This window comes from Leiobunum rupestre, chromosome 4 (assembly GCF_980474605.1).
Source record: "Leiobunum rupestre chromosome 4, qqLeiRupe1.1.hap1, whole genome shotgun sequence".
Classification (NCBI taxonomy): Eukaryota; Metazoa; Arthropoda; class Arachnida; order Opiliones; family Sclerosomatidae; genus Leiobunum; species Leiobunum rupestre.
In genome coordinates, this window is record NC_143387.1 from 55,410,828 (window position 1) to 55,433,552 (window position 22,725).

At 35.1% G+C, this 22,725-nt stretch overlaps 1 protein-coding gene across 1 annotated transcript in view; it reads left to right on the top strand.

Moving 5' to 3' along the window:
• Dbx (homeobox protein Dbx) overlaps nucleotides 1–15,227 on the top strand; it is a 49,767-nt gene extending 34,540 nt beyond the window's left edge. The window contains exons 3-4 of the mRNA XM_090171061.1: nucleotides 3,408–3,706; nucleotides 14,747–15,227. Coding sequence (XP_090027187.1) covers nucleotides 3,408–3,706; nucleotides 14,747–15,154 — 707 coding nt within the window. The 3' untranslated portion in view covers nucleotides 15,155–15,227. The remainder of the gene's footprint in view (nucleotides 1–3,407; nucleotides 3,707–14,746) is intronic.
• Nucleotides 15,228–22,725: the final 7,498 nt, after the last annotated feature.

Consider the following 22,725-nt stretch of genomic DNA (forward strand, 5'->3'; position numbering starts at 1 on the left):
TTTGCTTTTATAAAATCGAGTTATGGTATCATGCTTGAAACTTAGCAACTTCAATATTTACCATTAATATTAATAAATACCTTATTTATCGTTAAAAATAAATACAGTTGAATTTGACTGATTAAAAAATTAAAAATATTAGGGTTTAACAAATGGAATTGGTTAAAGGCCGACTACATAGTTTTTCGGTTTACTCTGTCTTTTACTGGAAGCTGGCTCGCTGCAAGACACATGTGCTATGCAAGCAGCCAGCTTACAGTTTAAGACGGAGTAAACCGAATAACTATGTAGTCGGTCTTTAAAGCTTCAAGACTCTAGAGCATTGAAATTTTGCCTTTTTCAAACTCAAATACTCCAAATATATATATATATATATATATTTACTCCAAATATTTACCACCAACGTGTTTCCAAATCTATTGTCAATCGTTACACTTATGAGAATGAAATTACCGTTTTCATTATTAACATGATTTATATTGTAGAAATCTAACTTTTCGAGTTACTCAACGTAACGGTAATAGTTAGTGTAGGGCTTGCTACCACCCTCCTATAGAGATATTTTAGTGACCACGTGACTAACGTCACTAATGCTTTTTAGCAAAGAGAAACCCCCACAACATGGCGACCGTTTCCACTGGTAAAGCTAGGGAGAGCAGACGACGTGATACATCTCTATACGCATTGTAACCCGGCCACCTGTTTAAAGGCATAATAAGTCGCTAGAAGACTTGGGCCTAAGCTGGTGCCTTGGGTATTAGCCTAGCTGATTATTATTATTATTATTATTATTATTAAAGTCAACGTTGATTATAATATTATTTCATTTTAAATTATTTCACTGATTCCAAAGTTTCAGTATGTTCCTGACGCTTTCTTCGTAGATTCACGAATCCCAGAAGAACGCGTGGATGTTCAAAATGCTTGAACTACTATGTCACATGCATGGGGTCGAGATGGAACGGGAATCGAGAGGCGCCATTTCAAACCTATGAACCATTTAGCTATAAGATTCGTTTTAAAATGCCCGTACAGCCTGCTAGGCCCCTCTTTTGAACGTTCCCAATAGAATCACCTCAAATATAAAAGCGGCGTAATCTTCGGTATAGCGATATAATAGACTGGTGAGGATCCCCCAAATGTGACTAAATCCGGGCCATTTAGAAATCCGCTGTCGGGGCTCCTTCCAAAAATAACAAACTCCGGGATTCCATTGGCCCGGTTTTCCCTCCACCAGAAGAAGGCGACTCCGTTTTCAATTTGTCTGGGATTAAACGGAGCCCCGGATCAGCGGTCAGGAGAATGACCGCGAAGAGGCAGCCTGTCAGCGAGCTCGACGGGGAGCGCGCGCGATCAAAAGAAAACCTATTTTGAATATGTCTCAATTAAATCCTTTTTTGCGGACAAATAGGCCTTTCTCGTAGCCTACCAGCTTTCGTTCCGTATTTTTATTAAGGGATTAATGCCCTCTTTTTTTTGTGTGCCCCGGGGCTAATCCTCTGGTTTTCTTCGTTGGGAAGTTTCCGCTAGAAAAACTTTTCGATTGTGCGGAAGGCCAGTTTCAAAGCGGGCCCTAATCCGGCCCTGATTTTTTACGGGGATTGAATGGTAAAAGTTCTTCCTTTCCGATAGCCTTACAAAATTGCGGTGCCCACTACAATGCCCTTAAGAAATTAAAGTTGTATTTATCAAGACTTAAAAGGTGAAAACGTGTGGAAATGGGATCATTAGTTTGAAAAATTCAGATCCGGTGCGCATTGAATGGATATTTATCGTTGGATTTTGGCGTGTCTCGTGTACGTTAGCTTCATTCAATTTTTGCTCGGCTTCGAAACAAAAGCGACTTATCTTACGTGGTTTCTTTTCGCCTGTTCTCGGACTAAAAGCAGGGTTCGTACGAAAATTTGATATAAAATCCCTGACTTTTCCAGGTTATCCCTGACCAATTTTTGACAATATCCATGACCTTTTTGTTTATATTTTTTAATTATTTTAGGTCAAAAGTTCTTTGTTAATGCTGGGTTCGGTTGGCTAACTAAAATCCCTGACCTATCCCTGACTTTCTACGAATTTATTTAAATCCCTGACTTATCCCTGACATTATACCTCCATTTTACAGATCCCTGACTTATCCAGGTTTTCCAGAATATCCAGGTTCTGTACGAACCCTGAAAAGTGTACTCTTTTTACCCTAAAACGTTTTATTCGCCTGTTCCGGGGATGAGAATTACTCCGGAGTATTAGGGCTACTCGTTTTACTCCTTCTGAAAAGGAGGGACAAAGGAGTAAATAGGATTTGGTCGTCCGCTAGCTAAAATGTATCTGTTAAAAAGTCCACAGGCAGTTATATTTGCGAAATCGTTTTTACTCCGACTCAAACTATTCGCCACCACAGAATCGGAGTAAAATGACTTCATAGCCTTGCTCTTCTTACCCTACTCCGAAATCCCACCTAATAACATAATCACTCATAACAAGAATCCATATTTCTACTTGGAATGCTTATCGCGGCAGATTTTCGACCCGATGAGGCTGACGGTTTTTTTTGTTAACTTAACAAACAACAACGTGAGAGGGGAGCGCGCGCAAAGGGGATTTTTTATCACGTAAGCGGGGCCAAAGCCGTCAGAGTGATCTTACCATACGCGATCCGGCAGCATAAGCATTCCAAGTAGAGGTATGGATTCCTGCTCATAAGTATGCCTTCGTATTAAAAGGCTGCCATGGAAACAAAATCTCGTAATTAAATTAATTGTCTTAACTAAAAACCTTTTCGGCGACGGTACATTTTAAAGCGCGTGTAATTGCTTAATATTTCGGTATATAGGGGCTCGTTCATATTCGCACGCGCCTCCTAAAACAAATGCGCGCGCGCTATCAACTTTAGCCATACCAATAAAACTAACATAAACACGTGGGTTATTTTATTCAGTGACTCGCGCGGATGAGTGTAGGGTGGGATAGAAAAAGAGAGCTGCATTTAAATTTTCAAAATTAACTCTCAACCAATCGGACTTAATACACTGGGTTGAACGCCCTGCCGAAAACCACATCTTTCGTGCCGTCTATACTCGGAAGTCATAGTTACCTTCGAGCACTACCAAAGGCGGGGATTGTTCGGCCTCCGCCAGAAATATAGTTCACTAAATAAAGTGTTCTATGTGAAATATTATTAGATTAGAATTGTGTTAAATTTATTCTCTGCCACCTATCCTGGTGGTAGGCCAACCGCAGAACACGTTGGCCTACCACCAGGATATTTGCGCGGCGGGAAGTAAACTTAAAGGAAAGCAGGCGGAAGAAATCCTAGGCCTTTAAGTCTAAATATTTAGTATTTTCGCTATAGATTTTTAAAAGATACCATAGTTTTTCGAAGTCGTTTAATTTTTGTGAATTTCGGCTCTTAGGTCCCGGAGGAGGTCCTCACGGAGGTCTGATGGTGAACGGCTTCAACAACCCTCACCACCACCACGCTCTGCACGGTGGGCCGGGTGGGCACCACGGCGGAGGGATAGCGTTCCCGCTGCCGGCCACTTTCCCGTGGGCAGCGGCGGCCCGGGGCAAGCCTCGGCGGGGCATGATGAGGAGGGCCGTCTTCTCCGACGCCCAGAGGCAGGGCCTCGAGAAGAGGTTCCAAATTCAGAAATACATCAGCAAACCGGACAGGAAGAAACTGGCGGAGAAATTAGGACTCAAAGACTCGCAAGTGAGTTGAGCGACCAATTTTCATCTTCTTAATACTCTAAGTTACGTAATAACGTTCAGTATGACATTTCGTACGGTTTTAATGACAATTTAATTATCGAACCTTTTTTCGACACTGACCCTCTCGATCAGCTCCCATTTGGACCCGCAACTGACCCGAGAAGTTCATTATCGTCCTTGGTAATAGTATATTTCGGCTTGGACATATTTAAGTTTAAGGGGTTCTCCCCCGAGCTCTTCGATTTCCCCTTCCTTAAAAACTGGCTGAGGTTAACGGTAATAGTGAGTGTAGGGAGTTGTTGGCTCGCGTGGCTTGAAGGGCTTGCCGCCACCCTCCAACGCATTGTAACTCGGCCACCTGAATAAATGGCTTCAAAGGTCGCTTGCTGACTTAAGACTCAGGGGCGTAGGAGCGTTCTAGAAGTTGGAGGGGGCAAAGAGAAACGAAAAGGGGTCTAAAGAATGGTTTTGAATTTTTAATGGAGTGTAGCTTCTCCGAATGCATGTGTACCTTTTACTACTGTGAAAATTGGCGGGAAAAGACTGAAATTTAAACGCAGTTGTGGTTCTATAAGCTTTAGGTATATTTAAAATGAGCATTTGAGCCCTTTCAAGATTTCAACAGACCAAAAAGTGGTGCCTTGGGTATTAGCCTAGTTGATTATTACTATTAGGCGCTAAGGGGCTCTGTTCTGAACTAAAGGAAATAACTCTAAAAATCCGTTCGGTGATAATATTTCGTATTTGTCATACTTATTGTTATTGTGTTACTTATATTAATACATATATACGCCTATATTAAAAGGTGGGTAAAAATTCAGACCCACCCACAGGGTTGCCACAATATTCTCAGATTCAAATTCCCTGACAATTCTTTGACCGTTTTAAGGCCAAAATTAGACATATTTTAACTTTTACATTTATCAGAAGTTAATAAATTTAATCATCTTATATTTCAGTACAAAAGCTATTTCAACGTTAAAAACCCTTTCAATGACCTAACTAATAACATAGGGAACATAATAACAATAAGTATGACACTTCCTATTGCTGTAATGCTAATTTTCTAACCGAACCTATTTTCGTCACTGATACTCTCTTCAAGCTGTGACTTGGAATCGCGACTTCCCGTTTTGGATGACTACTTTTTGATAAAAATTTAAGCCTAGTATCGGAGATCACGTTCTGGAGTCGCGAGGGGCTTTGGCTTTGTTTTGAAGCCCGCGTGCGAATCATGCGTGATAAAAAAAACGCGAGAAAAACTTTTTTAATTTTTATCATTTTAGCCTAATATTCCGCCTATCTATCGGAAACCAGATATTTCGGCTTAGCGGAAGTCTCGCATATTGTAGACATTAGAGGGCTCTGTGCTGAGAAAACATCTTGATTACGCAATAACTATGAAAATCAGTTTGGTTGTAAATCTCGTTAATTGTCATACTTATTGTTATTATGTTACTTATGATAATAATAATAATAATAACCGAATTTGCCATAGATCTAGAGTAAAATTACCTTAAAAAGTGTCAAAATAAAACTAAATTCCTTGACTTTTTACTAATTCTTAAAATTTCCTGACTTTTTAGGCCCAATTTTAAATTCCCTGACCTTTCACTGAGGTGTGGCAACCCTGCACCCAATAAAATTTAAATTTATGTGAAAGACCAATAAGAAACGCAGACGATTTCAAACCGAAAACCCGAAACTACGCGAAACTAGAAATTCGTCTCCATATGAATTCAAATTTCGCAGGGTGGCTCGATATTTTTACCCACCTTTTAATATAGGAGTATAGCTTTCCTTAATTATTTAAAAATAACCTTCAAAAGCCTTAGAACGTTTTCAAATAGGGCTAATGTTCTAAAAATTTCATTTGTACAGATACATTTCACCAAATTTAAATTTTTTTCCGAGTTCTTTATCTAGTGAAATTGGAAAAATGCTAACCATTTCTGTAAATTCTGTACACCGTGTATAGAGAGTACAGCCTTTATTAGTACGCGTACTCTTTTTACTACAGTCAAAGCTACAGGCTCGCGCACCAATTACGCGTGATCAACCCCTCGGAAAAAAAGTGCAAAAAATAGCCGCAGAACCCCCCTGTAAATTAACTTATCCCGGGAACACCAGCGTAGCGCGTGAGGAACGCGTCTACAGGCGGCTATTTTCCAATTCAATAATCTCGAAGAACATTAACGCTGGAAAGCAAAATAAATCAAACTTAGCCAAGCCCTTGGCTAATAAAACCGTAAAAGGGCCAAAAATAAGTCGAAAACTTGGACGCTATAATAACAAATTAAGTTGTAGGAGGGCGATAATTTAAATAAATCGTTATGTAATACTTTGGAGCGGAGACTACTATTAATGATATAAACTAATTAGGATGACTAGCCGGGAATACGCGAATAAGGCTCCAAAAATCCGCTAAACTATCAAGCCAGCGCGACGGAGACTCATAATATGTTATAATTTGGCCAAGTCCCCCCCCCCCCCCCTTCCGTCGTATAATATCAAATTCCGGCACGAGAAGGCATCCTAAACGTTTACGGAACAAGGCGCGAGGAGGGCGGGCAAAACCTGTTATGGCGCGGAAATCGCCTACAATTAATGAGCCACCGTTTTCCTAACATTTATTAACATCATACGCACTCGAATAAGGGGAATATATATATTAACACTCTCAGCCACTCTCCCCATTTAATAAGGCCCTGGCTTCCCAGGCACCGCAGAGAGGACGAGTTACGGCAGGCCCAGGCGGGATAGGAGGGGTAGATAGTCCGCCTTACGAGACACCCCCCGCGCTTCGTCTGGATGCCGGGGGAGGGGGGGGGGAGGGACCAACGGGGGAATTTGGCCAGGAGTAATTGAGCCTATGTTGGAACGGTTCACAAAATAAGGATTATTGAGGAGGCAAATAAGCATATTTACACGTTTGGCTCGCTGGCGTTCTATTAAGCGCGCGGCCGAGTCAGCCAGCCCTCTGGTGGCCCGATCTTAATTATATTATAATATATAAACTAATGCCAATGTCGATTGGATTTAATCTAGCGTTTCTTACTCGCTTGCCCGCGATGCCCATCTGGTTCCGCGAGTGGATGCGAGCTGCCTTATAAAAGGTCTTCTTAATCAAGAGGCGCTGAACGGTGGAGGTGGCGCCATCCGCCCGCGCGAATTGAACTAATTTGCGATTGAATTCGAGAGAGTCACGATTTATGGGACGTGGATTTGAGACTGCCCGCGTACGACTTGTTGTAGCCTTATCACGCGTCAAGCTTTCTACAGACATATTCTGGTGGTGGCCCTGTATTGGTCCAACAGATTTGGATAACGGGACGTTACGGGAGTTTTGCCGGTGGTCAAACTTGAGCCATTTATTTTTTGGTCACAACTATAGTCCCCGCCTACTCCTAAAGAGAGCCGGCGATGTTACTGGAGTGTCTTACGCGAGAAAAAGCCGAGGGGCGTGGTTTTTCTTACAGGGATCACGAGACAAACGGAGTGTTTGCCAACGTTTTCTTGGTTCACATTTAAATTTTATTTTTTATTGTTTGAAAAATTATGTTGGAAATAGTTAATTGTTTAAACCAGAAGCCTATAATAAGAGATGCCTCTAACTATACCGCTAACGTAAAACTTTTGAAACGTCTTGTTTTCGACCCGGAGCAAAGAAGAAATTAACGCGGCCTAGGACACGGCCAACTTTGATCACGCGCTGTTCGCGCTACAGCGGCCAACACATTTGTCGAAATTCCGCGAGCAAGGATTTTCCCCCTATAAACACTGTACTATAACGTGTAGGAGTTTAGCGCCACGCTCGGTTTTTATATTGACTTCAATGTAAAATCTATTCTAAGAATAATAATCCGCTAGGGGCGCTCACGTCATACACATCTTTTGCTCATAGGTTAACACAGAAACGTCAACGAATGAGATGGCCGCTGTAGCGCGAGAGATCAAAGTTGGCCGTGCCTAGGACTAGCGAATATTTAGAAAAAGTAGTTTGCTCTCGAAAACGTCGGTTGGCAAACCTGAAACGTAGATATAGATCATAGATATAAGAAATGTATAAAAAGGTCTAGATAAATTACGGGGCGTCTAAGCCTAACATAAAATACGGAATTCACACCTAGCAGACACCGAGGAAGGCACGTGACCCATAGCGCGAGCTCTCTTAGCATTTTAGTACTAAGTGCTTGACCTTTCCGCAGGTCGTAGTCTTTAGACACCATCTGTTGGTGACTTTTAGTATAATTTTTAAGCAGGAGACAACGGCTCTCGTGACGATAGCACGAGCTTTCTTACCGATAGATGGCGCTTTATAAGGATAGCCTGCAGAAATTACGCGTTTCTGCTAGCTGTCACCTCCGTATTCACTCCCTTTGAAATATTTTATCTAGACCTTTATATACGTTTCCTATATCTATGGTATAGATCAAGGGGTCTCGATCAAGAAGATGTTTGAAAAAATTTCTGTACGAGTTTAAATTGATGACGTCACCCAGATGAGCCTCCGTTGATTTTCAATACGATCTCAGCAGGGTGACGTCACGATTTTACGTAGCAACGCAAAAGCCGTAATATTTTGATAAAAAAAAACATGCGATCGAGGCAACCTTCTAGTTCCCTTTTTTACGAACCTTGGGTATAGATCATCCTTGGTTTAAAACTTTAAACGCGAAAGGTGGCAAGGCCTAACGTTTTTCAAAGCGTATTGAGAAAATTATACGGAGATATCGCCTTCAGAATCACGATTATTGTTCATTAGTATGTATATTTATGATTTCAAATAATAGTTTTAACATTTATTACCATAATAATGTAGAAATAACAAAGTTCAATCAAAACGAGGCGAGTCTGAAAATTTAAAATCCCCAGCAAAATCCGATGGGAATTTTACGAGCTAAAATGTAACGAATCGTCTGCATTTTTCAAATGTTTTCTCCGCTACCGCTCGCTTATGAATTGAGGGGCTATCCAATCATTGAAATGTTAGAAATTTTGTACATCTGATTTCAGATTTCAAGTGATTTCAATATTTAATTGATTAAAGTTATTAAAGCTACTAAATTTACGTGATTTCACAGCTGATTTGTACAACTGAAGTCCCTCGGTATGAATATATCGAGAGGACTATATTTTCTGGCCACATATCGCCTTAACAAATCTGTATCCCTCCGAATACCTCTAGTTCGAAAACGAGGCGTTTCACGATTTTGGGCAAGCTAGAGCGAGAGTTAGGCCTAGAAGCTTCTCTTATTATAGGATTCTGTTTAAACGTATTTAATCTCTTTTGTACGCATTTAAAATAAACATTAAATAATAGGATGAACTTTTTATTAAAGTTTTTTATTCAAAACTACATGTGTAAGTATTCTATATTTTTAAAATAAAAACTTATATTATAACGAACCATGGAAAAACAATATTTGAACATTTATTAAATAATAGCATGGGCCAAATAATGATAAATCATTTATCATTATTTGGCCCATGATAATAGTGACTATGAATTTTACAAACTAACTAAGCCTGAATTTTAGATGATAAAAATTTCAATTTTAAATAATTTTATTAATATTAAAAGACATTAAAAAAACGCGCAATAATTTCAGATGATATGCCATTTTTTAATAATAATCTTAATCATATTAAAAAGGAAATTCAAATACCTGCACACCCCACAAATACAGCTCTTTCAAATACAGGGTTGCCACAATATTTTCAGATTCAAATTCCCGGACTATTCCCTGTTTTCCCTGACCATTTTAACAGATTTTACCTGACCTATTAAGGCCAAAATGTTTCTTTTTTATTGTACTTTTATCAGAAGTTAATAAAAAATTAGCCAAACATTCAAGGAAATAAATGATAATCGTGGAATTTGTCATAGATCTAGAGTTAAATTACCTTCAAAAAGTGCCAAGATAAAATTGAATTCCCTGACTTTTCCCTGAATTTTTACCAATGGACTTTTTAGCCCCATTTTTAAATTCCCTGACTTTTTCCTGACGTGTGGCAACCCAGAAATATCCTTAAAAAATAAATAAAAACGCCTTTTCGAAACATCCAACCGACGAAATAGTATCAGGGTAAAGTCACCCACCAGGCGCATCGAGTTAAAAAAATATCCAATAATAAAAGTCGTTGAAACAAAAGAACCCGCAACCTTACCAAAAAAAGGCAAAATCATTGGGAAACCATCACGAAGAGAGAATACAAAATAACAAAATAACCTTTGAACCCGGTCGATGAAAGGGTACCCAAAAAGGACCTATCATCGAATTCTCGGATGTAACATTTTCCGATAACGCCTATAAGAACTCGCCCTCCCCTCGCTTTGTTTCGCCCCCCCCCCCTAGTCCAAATACGGTGACGAAATAAAAAAGACAAACAAAACCAGGGTGCACCTCTAAAAGAAGCTATAGAGAGGAAAAAAAATTCCAACCAAATGGAATAAATAAAATATCTTCGGGAGCTAAAAGTAGAGAGAGAATGCTTATAAGGGGTCAGCCCCAAAAACGCCTGCATTCGGAATCAGGCGTAGAGACCAAATCAATAAAAACAGTATAACGTCAACGTCGCTGGAAAAGGGGGTGGGGGGTATCATACACACCGCAAACGTTGATTGGTCACAGCTGTGACGTCATTTCTATTCACGATATTCAGTCCCGAACACGTGGTGTTTCCAAAAATCCCCGCGACTAGAGGCTCCCTCTCTGGGTGAATATATATATATAAGACGCGCAATATGGCGCCAATATAATATATATAAAGCCGAGGCTTAGAAAAGGCGAGGGGGTTTTTGCCAATGTGTGATATTAGTAAATCCACTTACAGTAGGCTGTTGCGTTGATGTTATGTTCCTCTAGTGGCGGACTGCCTTTTACAAAAGCGTAGCCCCATCTAACGGTGGATCGCGTATACATAGGGGGCGCTTTTTCATTTAGTATGGGCTCGTTTTAAGAGATGGAATATGAGGGGGTTTCGCGTAACCCCGCTTAGAAGGGTAGGAGCGAACGTCACGTGCTTTCGATGGGCACCCCCCCCCCCAAACTAACAGCCGGATCTGAATGTTACGCGGGGGGGGGGGTATTATGACTGTATGTAAGGGAGACTATAAGCTTGCCTATGCATCGGATAACTGTAATAGAGGGATAGTACTTTTACTACTACTTCGTAACGCTACCGAAGCTCGCGTTTAGGGGCTGATATTCGTCCCCGTATCGTTACCTTATTGTAAGTTGAGCTAGAAATGTACTATAACGGGTCAGTTTAAGAATTCCTAATATTCACTTTGGGTAACATTTGGTCGTCTCAACTTCCTCCCCTGGGTCTGATACGTTGCTTGTGTAGTTTTAAAAGCGCCGTCCATATATATATACAAGAAGGGCCATTTAGATTTCGGGATAATGGCTTTCAACTGCCCCTACTACCCCCGTAATCTTGTTTTTCCCGCTTGATCTGGCTGTTTTTATTGTACAACTTAATGCTTCTCTTTATCCAAAACCTCAAAAGTTTTGGAAATTTGCGCGGGAGAAAAAATATTTCGAAATGTTTGAATGGAGGTCTTTTTAAAAGTAGCACGTTTTTATGGCTGGATATTTTAGTTGCGAGTATACAAAGCCTTTTGAAGAGGTGTGGAGAAGGCTTATACGAGCAAATGACGTATTATTTGGACCTTTTTCAAGAAATGTTGATATAAATCCTCGATTTAAATCAACGAATGACGAACATTTATCTTACGCTGGCTGCACTCACTGTAGCGTTTATCGGGAATTTAAAGCGACCCAACAATCGAAGGTTTATAATAGACCGTATGGCCAATTGCTTACAAGGAAACAAACATTTACAGCGAAGCCCCTAGAGGTTCGATTTTAATGTTTTTTATTTATACTAGGTGGCGCAATGTAAAAATGCTTTACAGAAAACCACTTTTAATATTAGACATAAGGGTCACAGAATCATTTGAATTTGAAGGTGGTGCTAGAGATGCGCGTGTTTTGGGAAGCGGGAACTTATACCACGTGATAGAAGAGACGGAGCTAACTAAAATTCGGCCTGAATTTCTCCAACGATTATTTGGCCCTTTAATTTAGCGATGTTTTATTGAAATGTATAAGCAAAAACTGTTTGGCAGAAATATTTTCGGCTTTTAGACGATTTAAATTTTTTTGTTTAAGACTATTGGCGCCATCTGCAAAGACTTATGGTAATTAAAAATTGACCTTTAATGGCGTAAGAGTATTGTCCCTGGTCATATGTATCTAGATAACTAGGAAAAGAATTCCAATAAATTATCACCTGGCAGTAAGTGTCGGGCGTGTGTGGTGGGGTGGCGGAGTGTTTATCGCTTTCACCTTGCAGCAAGAGGAGCCGGATTCGATCCCAGCTTGTGGCACTGGGTGAAAACTCGGAACTAATCTTTCCGCGTTGAGTTTGCAAGTTCTCTCCCCACTGGGTTTTCCCCCGAGTTCTTCGGTTTCCTCGTTAAATGAAAACTTAGTGTAGAGAGGTGTTGACTCGCGTGGCATGAAGGGCTTGCCACCACCCTCCTACGCATTGTAACCCGGCTACCTGAATTAATGACTTTAAAAGTCGCTCGATGACGTGGGACTAAGGTTGTGCCTTGGGTATTAACCTAACTGATTATTATATTTTTGAAAAGGCTTAAAAATTGTGCTCAGTTTTCGTTTATTTGCGCATGCGTGATAACCTAAGAACCGGTCAGTAAAGTTTTTAGTAAAAGAGAAAACGGGAATACGGTAATTTTCAACAGGCTATGTCAGTTATTTCCCCACAAAATGACGTTTCAAGTTCTTAGCCTGGACGGAATACAAAGTCAGATACTTACTATTACTATAAACCTTTGGTGGTACGAACTCCTCAGTCTATAACCGTAAAACCATAAGTAACATAATAACAATAAGTATGACAAATAACGAGATTTACAACCAAACTGATTTTCATAGTTATTGCGTAATCAAGATGTTTTCTCAGCGCAGAGCCCTCTAGTGTCTAAAATACGTGAGACTTCCGCTAAGCCGAAATATCTGGTTTCCGATAGATAGGCGGAATATTAGGCTAAAATGATAAAAATTAAAAAGGTTTTTCTCGGCGCCACGAGCTCATGTTTTTTATCACGCATGATTCGCACGCGGGCTTCAAAACAAAGCCAAAGCCCCTCGCGACTCCAGAACGTGCTCTCCGATATTAGGCTTAAATTTTTATCAAAAAGTAGTCATCCAAAACGGTAAGTTGTGAGTCCAAGTCACAGCCTGAAGAGAGTATCAGTGCCGAAAAAAGATTCGGTTAGAAAATTAGTATTAAAGCAATAGGGAGTGTCATACTTATTGTTATTATGTTACTTATGGTAAAACCCATCAATAATAACCACCAAAATAAACAATAACAAAACGTGTAAAACCTAAGGCAATCCAATTAAAATCACGTCCTTTGACCTCCCGTTACAAAAGCTAAAACTCCACCCCTTGTAACAACCAGGTGGTGGGGGGGAGGGGCTGAATCGTATAAATTTGATAGATAAAACTAACTATAAAGGGGGCTTTAAAACCCCCATAAATTTGAAAACGTCCCAGCGCCGGAAATAAATGAAAATGCCTTTAAAAGCCCGAGCGATAATAATTTATAAAAGTGGGGGGTAGTCGAGGGGGTGCTTTTAATTCGACGTGGTAAAACACAACCCCCGTGGGCTCCCTCCAAACCCGAAATTTCAATCAACACGGCATGAGGGGGGGGGGAATAGAGAAACAAGCCCGGCGTTCGTTGCAACCTCGAATCTTTCGCTTAATACTCCGATAATTGGCGGAAGCGTTTTAAGAAGGCAGACTTGTTAGTGCGGCACTAGGAGCTATAGAAGTCAGCTGTTGTTGAAAAGCGTCGAATTGAAGGCAAATTTCCCGTAAGGAATTTCTCCGATTTCTAGGTTCACTCGATCCCGGAGAGAAGCCTTATAGTATGAAACTTAATATTCCCCGAATAAAAGCGCGGATAATAAAGAGAGTTTCGGAAACTGCTGTTCGCGGAGAGCGAATTAGCTGGATGGCGTCTAATTGGATGCCATTTAAAACATTAACACGAAGCGTTATGAGCGGACTAATTACCCAAGTGTTTTTCCCCCAAAATGCTCTTCGTGGTAAACGATATACACAGTTCTAAAATGTTTCGCCGCTGCAATCATGCCTCGAATTATAATGCGCGATTCCAATTTCGTCAGAGTCATTCGAGAAATAAAAATATAAACATTGAAACATTGCGATTTTCCTTGTAGTTAAATATTTAATTATACCAGAAGTAAATAATATAAATCTGATCGAGAAGTACCCAACACCGTATTCTGTTGTTTTTTTTAATAACACGTTGGAAATTCTATTTTGATTAGCAACTAGCCGTTGAAGAAAATGTCTTAACCCATTCCACATATTAAAAAATTATTTTAATTAAAATAAATATAATATTTTATATATTGGCTTGTTACGAAAGTACTGATCTTGGGTGGATTAATAATAATCAGCTATGCTAATACCCAAGGCACCACCCTAGTCCCAAGTTATCTAGCGACTTTTAAATCTTTATCCCAGATGGCCGGGTTACAATGCGTAGGAGGGTGGTGGCAAGCGCTTGATGCCACGCGAGCCAACAGCTCCCTACACTCACTATTACCGTTAAGTTTTTTATGAAAACGAGAAAACCCCTCTAACTTGCAAACTCAACGCGGAAGGAGCCATTCCGAGTTTTCACCCAGTTCCACAAACTGGAATTGAACCCGGGCTCCTCTTGCTACGAGGCGAAAGCGCTAACCACTCCGCCACCCCACGGTTTCAACCATGGATACCGCTAATTTTTAGGATAAACATTAGTGGTGAAATATATCGTTTATAAACTTTCTAAATCTATTAAAAAAAATAATTTATAAATAATTACGATTTACACCGCCAAAATCTTTACTTTGCGAAAGTACATGTTATATTTTAAAATATATATTATCAGTTTCATTTTAATGAATTTTTTGGTGTTTTTTTAGGTGAAAATCTGGTTCCAGAACCGTCGCATGAAGTGGCGCAATTCGAAGGAGAGGGAGTTGCTCTCGTCCGGAGGCAACCGGGAACAGACGCTACCCAACAAGAACAACCCCAACCCGGACTTGAGCGACGTCGGCGTCAACAGCCCGCCCGGGGCGCCCGCCACCAACGGCGGCTCCCTGCTGCAGCACGACAAGACGTCGGCCAGCCACCACTTGGTGTCGCACATGCAACAGCGGCAACTGCAACTGCTGCAACAGCACCGTCGGCCGGGCAGCCCGCTCAGCCCCTCGGACCTGCAGGGGCTCCACGCCGGACGCCCCCCTCACCCGGACAGCGCCAGCGGACACACCGACTACGAAGACTCGGCTCCATCCGAGGAAGAGGAAGAGGAGATCAAAGTCTTATAGTCTGCGCCGCGACCACTTCTCCGCTTCGGACATTATATCATCCCAAATCGAGATTTTTAAATACTTGTAAAAATTCGTTACGAAAATTAGAAGGAAAATACCAATAAGTGAACGCTTACGAGAGGGTGTTGCTATAGTTTCGTGTCTTTCGAAAAGATATATTTAGAAAAATTTAATTTACGAAGAAAATAAATTTTAGAAAAATATAATTTACAAAAAAAGTAAATTTTAGAAAAATTTAATTTACAAAAAAGTAAATTTTAGAAAAATTTAATTTACAAAAAAAGTAAATTTAGGAAAAAATTTATTAACAGAAAAAAAGTAAATTTTAGAAAAATTTAATTTAAAAAAAAGTAAATTTTAGAAAAATTTAATTAACAAAAAAAAGTAAATTTTCGAAAAATTTAATTTACAAAAAAAGTAAATTTTTGAAAAATTTTGAAACAATAATATGCATCTTTAAAGCGAAAGACTCGAAATTGGCGTAATCACTAATATTAACACACGAAATCATAGAAAAAATAGTGCGAAATCAATGGAAATCACAGAAAGTCTTTAGAAATTCAATCATCTCCTAGATCCGAATTTCTACGATCTTATATTTCTAAGAACCAAAAGATTAAAATCTTAAATTAAAATGAAAGAAACGTGACAACACCCTTTCGTAAGCGCGAAAAACAGAACAACGCGTCAAACTCAATCGAAGTATCGAAAATTCCCCGAAAGAACGACTGCCTACCAAATGGAAAACTGAGCCGAAAGTTAACAAATTTAAAATTGAAATAAAGATGTAAATAAATATATCGTGTCAAAAAAATAATAACCGTAAAAAGAAAAGCAATATATTTGTTTTTCTATTACAATACAATTTAAGGCGGGAACATTTTTACGTAGAGAAAGAATTAGGGGCAAAATAGCCCGCGTAAATTATCTACGGAACGGTTTTACGAGCGCTCCCTACAGATGGCGCTAATAGACCAAAACCCCGTATATTAACTTCTCCTTGGACACCGGTGTAGCGCGTGCGGAACACTTCTACAGGCGCTCGGCCGCGGTTGGTCTAATTTCTAAACCAAAATCCTTTCATCGTTTATATAGAATAATTTTCATGTTTGAGACCTCGTAGAAGAGCCCAGGAATCTATGCAGACTCGGTTTCATTATTTTTAAGACATTTGGACATTATTTAGAAATGGTCGAACAGATGTTTTTAATGGCTTTCAATTTGTATCATTAATTTAATTTCGAGGGACGATAATAAGGCCTTTGATATATGCATGTGCCAAAAAAAACAAACAAAGCAATAGTCTTTATAAATAAATTGTAAATGCCCATCATAAAAAAGTGACGTCATTTTGTGTTAATTTAATTTTCTGTAAATGTAAATATAAAAGGTTTTGAATCTTTTTTTCGAAAACTTACTGTGTCGTTATTAATTTCTGGAATTTTGGTAATGTGTTAATAGTAGATTAATCTATTTTTTTGGTCTAGTTTTACCCCGCTGACCAATCAGATACCGGGTCTATTTGATTGATATTTAAGGGGAGGTACATACTGACAGACCTTGAGTCGGTTGGCAGAAATATTAAAAATCATCTTCTACCTAAGTATATATAAATTCATTTTTGAATAAGGTGAATTACAGCACTTTTAATTATTACTGCTATCCACTAAACGGCCCAGGGCCACCGAAAGAGGGCCCTGGCCCCGGTAAAACAATAATTCCGGGCCTAAAGAGAGGCGTTATTACTTAAGATAATAATAATAATAATCAGCTAGGCTAATACCCAAGGCACCACACAGGTCTAAGTCATCAAGCGACTTTTAAAGCCTTTAAATAAGGTGGCCCTGTTACAATGCGTAGGAGGGTGGTGGCAAGCCCTTCATGCCACGCGAGCCAACAGCTCCCTACACTTACTATATTACCTTTAACTTAAAAATGTTTTTTATGGAAGGGGAAACCGAAGAACTCGAGGGAAAACCCGTTAAACCAGTGGGGAGAGAACTTGCAAACTCAACGCGGAAGGAGTTTTTCCGAGTTTTCACCCGGTGCCACAAGCTGGGATCGAACCCGGCTCCTCTAACTATTGGTTTTCGGCGGAAGTATTTTAGTCCAAGCAACTTTCCCTGAAAATATATAGTACCTATAGCACCCACTACCTCTTCCAAGTTTCTCTATAAGAAAACTACTTTTAAAACTCAAAAACCACAAAATAAAAATGAATCCCGTTATACCGCGTAAGAATAGAAATGATAATAATTAGTAAACAAGCGTAACCCGTTGAAGCCTTCATCTTCTCCAAATTAATCCCATACAAACAGCGCCACCCACTGAACCCGCGCCGCCTCCCAAAACTTAATTTAATCAAAACGGCAAAATATGACTTATTGTTCTCTTTTTAGGCTTCCACGGCGACCAGGCAGTACGGCCCTCCCTTCTCGCTCGAGTTTCGTTCGCTCCCAATTTTCACGCTATTACTTTTGGGCGGCCAAACGACTCCAGCTACCTGGAAAGCGCTTAACGTCCTAATATAAATTCAAATTACGAAAAGAGAGAGAGAGGTGGCGCCTTCTAGCGGCCGCCTCCGATATACCCCAAGTACCGGCTGGCTAACACTAAAAATGTAACACGTCATTATATGGACTCATATTGGAGGCAGTTGGCCCTTAATTAGCTGTAAAATCAGATCTCCGACACAACAATCCATTCGAGCGAGAGAAAATCTCCCCCTTACGGCTCTCCGGCAGCCCACCCGCGCCCACCCGGCCTTATTAGCCCTCTCCGTGGAAGGACTAATATTCTTCTAAGCTGGCTTGGCTTTTCTATTTATAAGGGTATAAACGACATACTAAATCTTATCCAGCTCAGCGACTAAGAGTTCCCGCGGACAGAGAGGAGACGCTCGCGAGTGGCCATCTTTTCTCATTATGGCCGTTCCCAACGACTCATTTTCTTGCCTCCTTTCCTTACAGGACGCGTTCGGATTTGCCTTGTTTATTAATCAAATAGCGCATCAAACAGGAAATATCCTTTACTAATAGTAATTAATAGAATAATAATTAATGGAAGTAATAAATAATTAGTAATACAAATTAATAGTTAATAATAATTAATTGAAATATAAATAATTAGTAATAAAAAAGAAGGATTAATAATAATTAATGGAAGTAATACATAATTATTAATACAAATTAATAGTTAATAATTTATTAAAGGGAGTAATACATAATTATTAATACAAACTAATAGTTAATAATTTATTAAAGGGAGTAATAAATAATTGGTAAAACAAATTAAAAGTTAATAATAATTAATGGAAGTAATACATAATTATTAATAGAAATTAATAGTTAATAATTTATTAATAGAAGTAATACATAATTATTAATACAAATTAATAGTTAATAATTTATTAAAGGGAGTAATACATAATTATTAATACAAATTAATAGTTAATAATTTATTAAAGGGAGTAATACATAATTATTAATACAAATTAATAGTTAATAATTTATTAAAGGGAGTAATAAATAATTGGTAAAACAAATTAAAAGTTAATAATAATTAATGAAAGTAATAAAAATGAATAATTAATAATAATTAATGGAAGTAATAAAAATGAATAATTAATAATAATTAATGGTCGCAATAAATAATTTGTAATACCAATTAATAGTTAATAGTAATTAATGGAACTAATAAAAATCCATAATTAATAATAATTAATAATTAATAAAAATGAATAATTAATAAAAATGAATAATTAATAAAAATGAATAATTAATAAAAATGAATAATTAATAAAAATGAATAATTAATAAAAATGAATAATTAATAAAAATGAATAATTAATAAAAATGAATAATTAATAAAAATGAATAATTAATAAAAATGAATAATTAATAAAAATGAATAATTAATAAAAATGAATAATTAATAAAAATGAATAATTAATAAAAATGAATAATTAATAAAAATGAATAATTAATAAAAATTAATAATTAATAAAAATGAATAATTAATAAAAATGAATAATTAATAAAAATGAATAATTAATAAAAATGAATAATTAATAAAAATGAATAATTAATAAAAATGAATAATTAATAAAAGGAATAATTAATAATAATGAATAATTAATAAAAACTAATAATTAAAAAATGAATAATTAATAAAAATTAATAGTTAATAATAATTAATGGAAGTAATAAAAATGAATAATTAATAATAATTAATGGTAGTAATACATAATTGGTAATACAAATTAAAAATTAATAATATAGAATTAGTAATACAAATTAAAAGCTAATAATACATAATTAGTAATACAAATTAAAAGCTAATAATAAATAATTAGTAATACAAATTAAAAGTTAATAATAAATAATTAGTAATACAAATTAAAAGTTAATAATAAATAATCATTAATACAAATTAAAAGTTAATAATAATAAATTTAAGTAATAAATAATCATTAATACAAATTAAAAGTTAATAATAATTAGTTTAAGTAATAAATAATCATTAATACAAATTAAAAGTTAATAATAATAAATTTAAGTAATAAATAATCATTAATACAAATTAAAAGTTAATAATAATTAATTTAAGTAATAAATAATCATTAATACAAATTAAAAGTTAATAATAATTAATTTAAGTAATAAATAATCATTAATACAAATTAAAAGTTAATAATAATTAATTTAAGTAATAAATAATGATTAATACAAATTAATAAATAATTAGTAAAACCAATTAAAAGTTAATAATAATTAATTGAAAAATATTAAGTATTAAAAATTGTAAATTAATAGTTAATAATCAAAGCTAACAATCAATAATTAATCATTAATAATCGAAGTAATAAAATGAAAAATAAAAATAATAAAATGAAAAATAAAAATAATAAAATGAAAAATAAAAATAATAAAATGAAAAATAAAAATAATAAAATGAAAAATAAAAATAATAAAATTAAATGCAAAAATATTTAATAATTAATAACAAAAATACTTAATAATTACTAACAAAAGTATTTAATAATTAATAACAAAAATACTTAATAATTACTAACAAAAGTATTTAATAATTAATAACAAAAATACTTAATAATTACTAACAAAAGTATTTAATAATTAATAACAAAAATACTTAATAATTACTAACAAAAGTATTTAATAATTAATAACAAAAATAATTAATAATTACTAACAAAAGTATTTAATAATTAATAACAAAAATACTTAATAATTACTAACAAAAGTATTTAATAATTAATAACAAAAATACTTAATAATTACTAACAAAAGTATTTAATAATTAATAACAAAAATACTTAATAATTACTAACAAAAGTATTTAATAATTAATAACAAAAATACTTAATAATTACTAACAAAAGTATTTAATAATTAATAACAAAAATACTTAATAATTACTAACAAAAGTATTTAATAATTAATAACAAAAATACTTAATAATTACTAACAAAAGTATTTAATAATTAATAACAAAGATACTTAATAATTACTAACAAAAGTATTTAATAATTAATAACAAAGATACTTAATAATTACTAACAAAAGTATTTAATAATTAATAACAAAGATACTTAATAATTTCTAACAAAATTATTTAATAATTAATAACAAAGATACTTAATAATTACTAACAAAAGTATTTAATAATTAATAACAAAGATACTTAATAATTACTAACAAAATTATTTAATAATTAATAACAAAGATACTTAATAATTACTAACAAAAGTATTTAATAATTAATAACAAAAATAATTAATAATTACTAACAAAAGTATTTAATAATTAATAACAAAGATACTTAATAATTACTAACAAAATTATTTAATAATTAATAACAAAGATACTTAATAATTACTAACAAAAGTATTTAATAATTAATAACAAAAATACTTAATAATTACTAACAAAAGTATTTAATAATTAATAACAAAGATACTTAATAATTACTAACAAAAGTATTTAATAATTAATAACAAAAATACTTAATAATTACTAACAAAAGTATTTAATAATTAATAACAAAAATACTTAATAATTACTAACAAAAGTATTTAATAATTAATAACAAAACAACTTAATAATTACTAACAAAAGTATTTAATAATTAATAACAAAAATACTTAATAATTACTAACAAAAGTATTTAATAATTAATAACAAAAATACTTAATAATTACTAACAAAAGTATTTAATAATTAATAACAAAAATACTTAATAATTACTAACAAAAGTATTTAATAATTAATAACAAAGATACTTAATAATTACTAACAAAAGTATTTAATAATTAATAACAAAGATACTTAATAATTACTAACAAAAGTATTTAATAATTAATAACAAAGATACTTAATAATTTCTAACAAAATTATTTAATAATTAATAACAAAGATACTTAATAATTACTAACAAAAGTATTTAATAATTAATAACAAAGATACTTAATAATTACTAACAAAATTATTTAATAATTAATAACAAAGATACTTAATAATTACTAACAAAAGTATTTAATAATTAATAACAAAAATACTTAATAATTACTAACAAAAGTATTTAATAATTAATAACAAAGATACTTAATAATTAACAAAAGTATTTTTTTATAAAAATAATTAATAATTACTAAAAAAGTATTTATTAATAAAAATATTTAATAATTACTAACAAAAGTATTTATTAATAAAGATGATTAATAATTACTAACAAAAGTATTTATTAATAAAAATAATAATACTAAATAATTTAGTTTCAAACGCATCAAACATTTTAAAATTTGTTCATCCAAATTTATTCATTCGAACTTTAAAATGATAATGTTCAAAGTGAGCCCTCCCAAAACCAATTAATAAATCATATTAAGATTATTTGAGGAAATATTCGCAAAATAAGTTCAAATACACACATCATAATTCTTAATTTGTGTGGAATAAAAATTTAATTTTCTGTGAACTGAATAAACAACTCCATTTTAAAAATATTTAGCGAAAAGCCTCTTTTTATTGCCTTCAAATAACCAAAATTCAATTTGTAAAAACCTGACCCATAGTTAAAATTTACGCTAAAACAGTGAAAAAAAATCAATTCCACCAACGTCGAAGTATCCTCCAGGAAACGGAAGTCAAATGGGAACCAAACTCCTATGGTGGAATGACATATAACAGTTTCCTCCCATTGAAAGAAGGTGTTGGTACTGCGGTGGGGTGCGCAGGAGGATGGAGTGATGCGGAGAAGAGACTCTGTTGGGGAAGCTGGGGGGGGGGCGAGGGGGGAAGGGCGTGAATGAGAAGCGTTTTGACTCGGAGGTTAAACCAGCTGTTACGCGCCTCGCGTAATCGGCTTAACAGCCTACACCGTGCCGCTTTCCCGCAAAGCCCGCCTCCCCCTCAAACATCACCCTATCATACAAAATATATACACCCTACTCTATTGGAGAAAACCACCTCCCCCCACTCTCACCCACACTTTGACTTGTATTATTTTAGAAAGAATGCTATTGACTTCCGGTTTGAAAATATCACAAA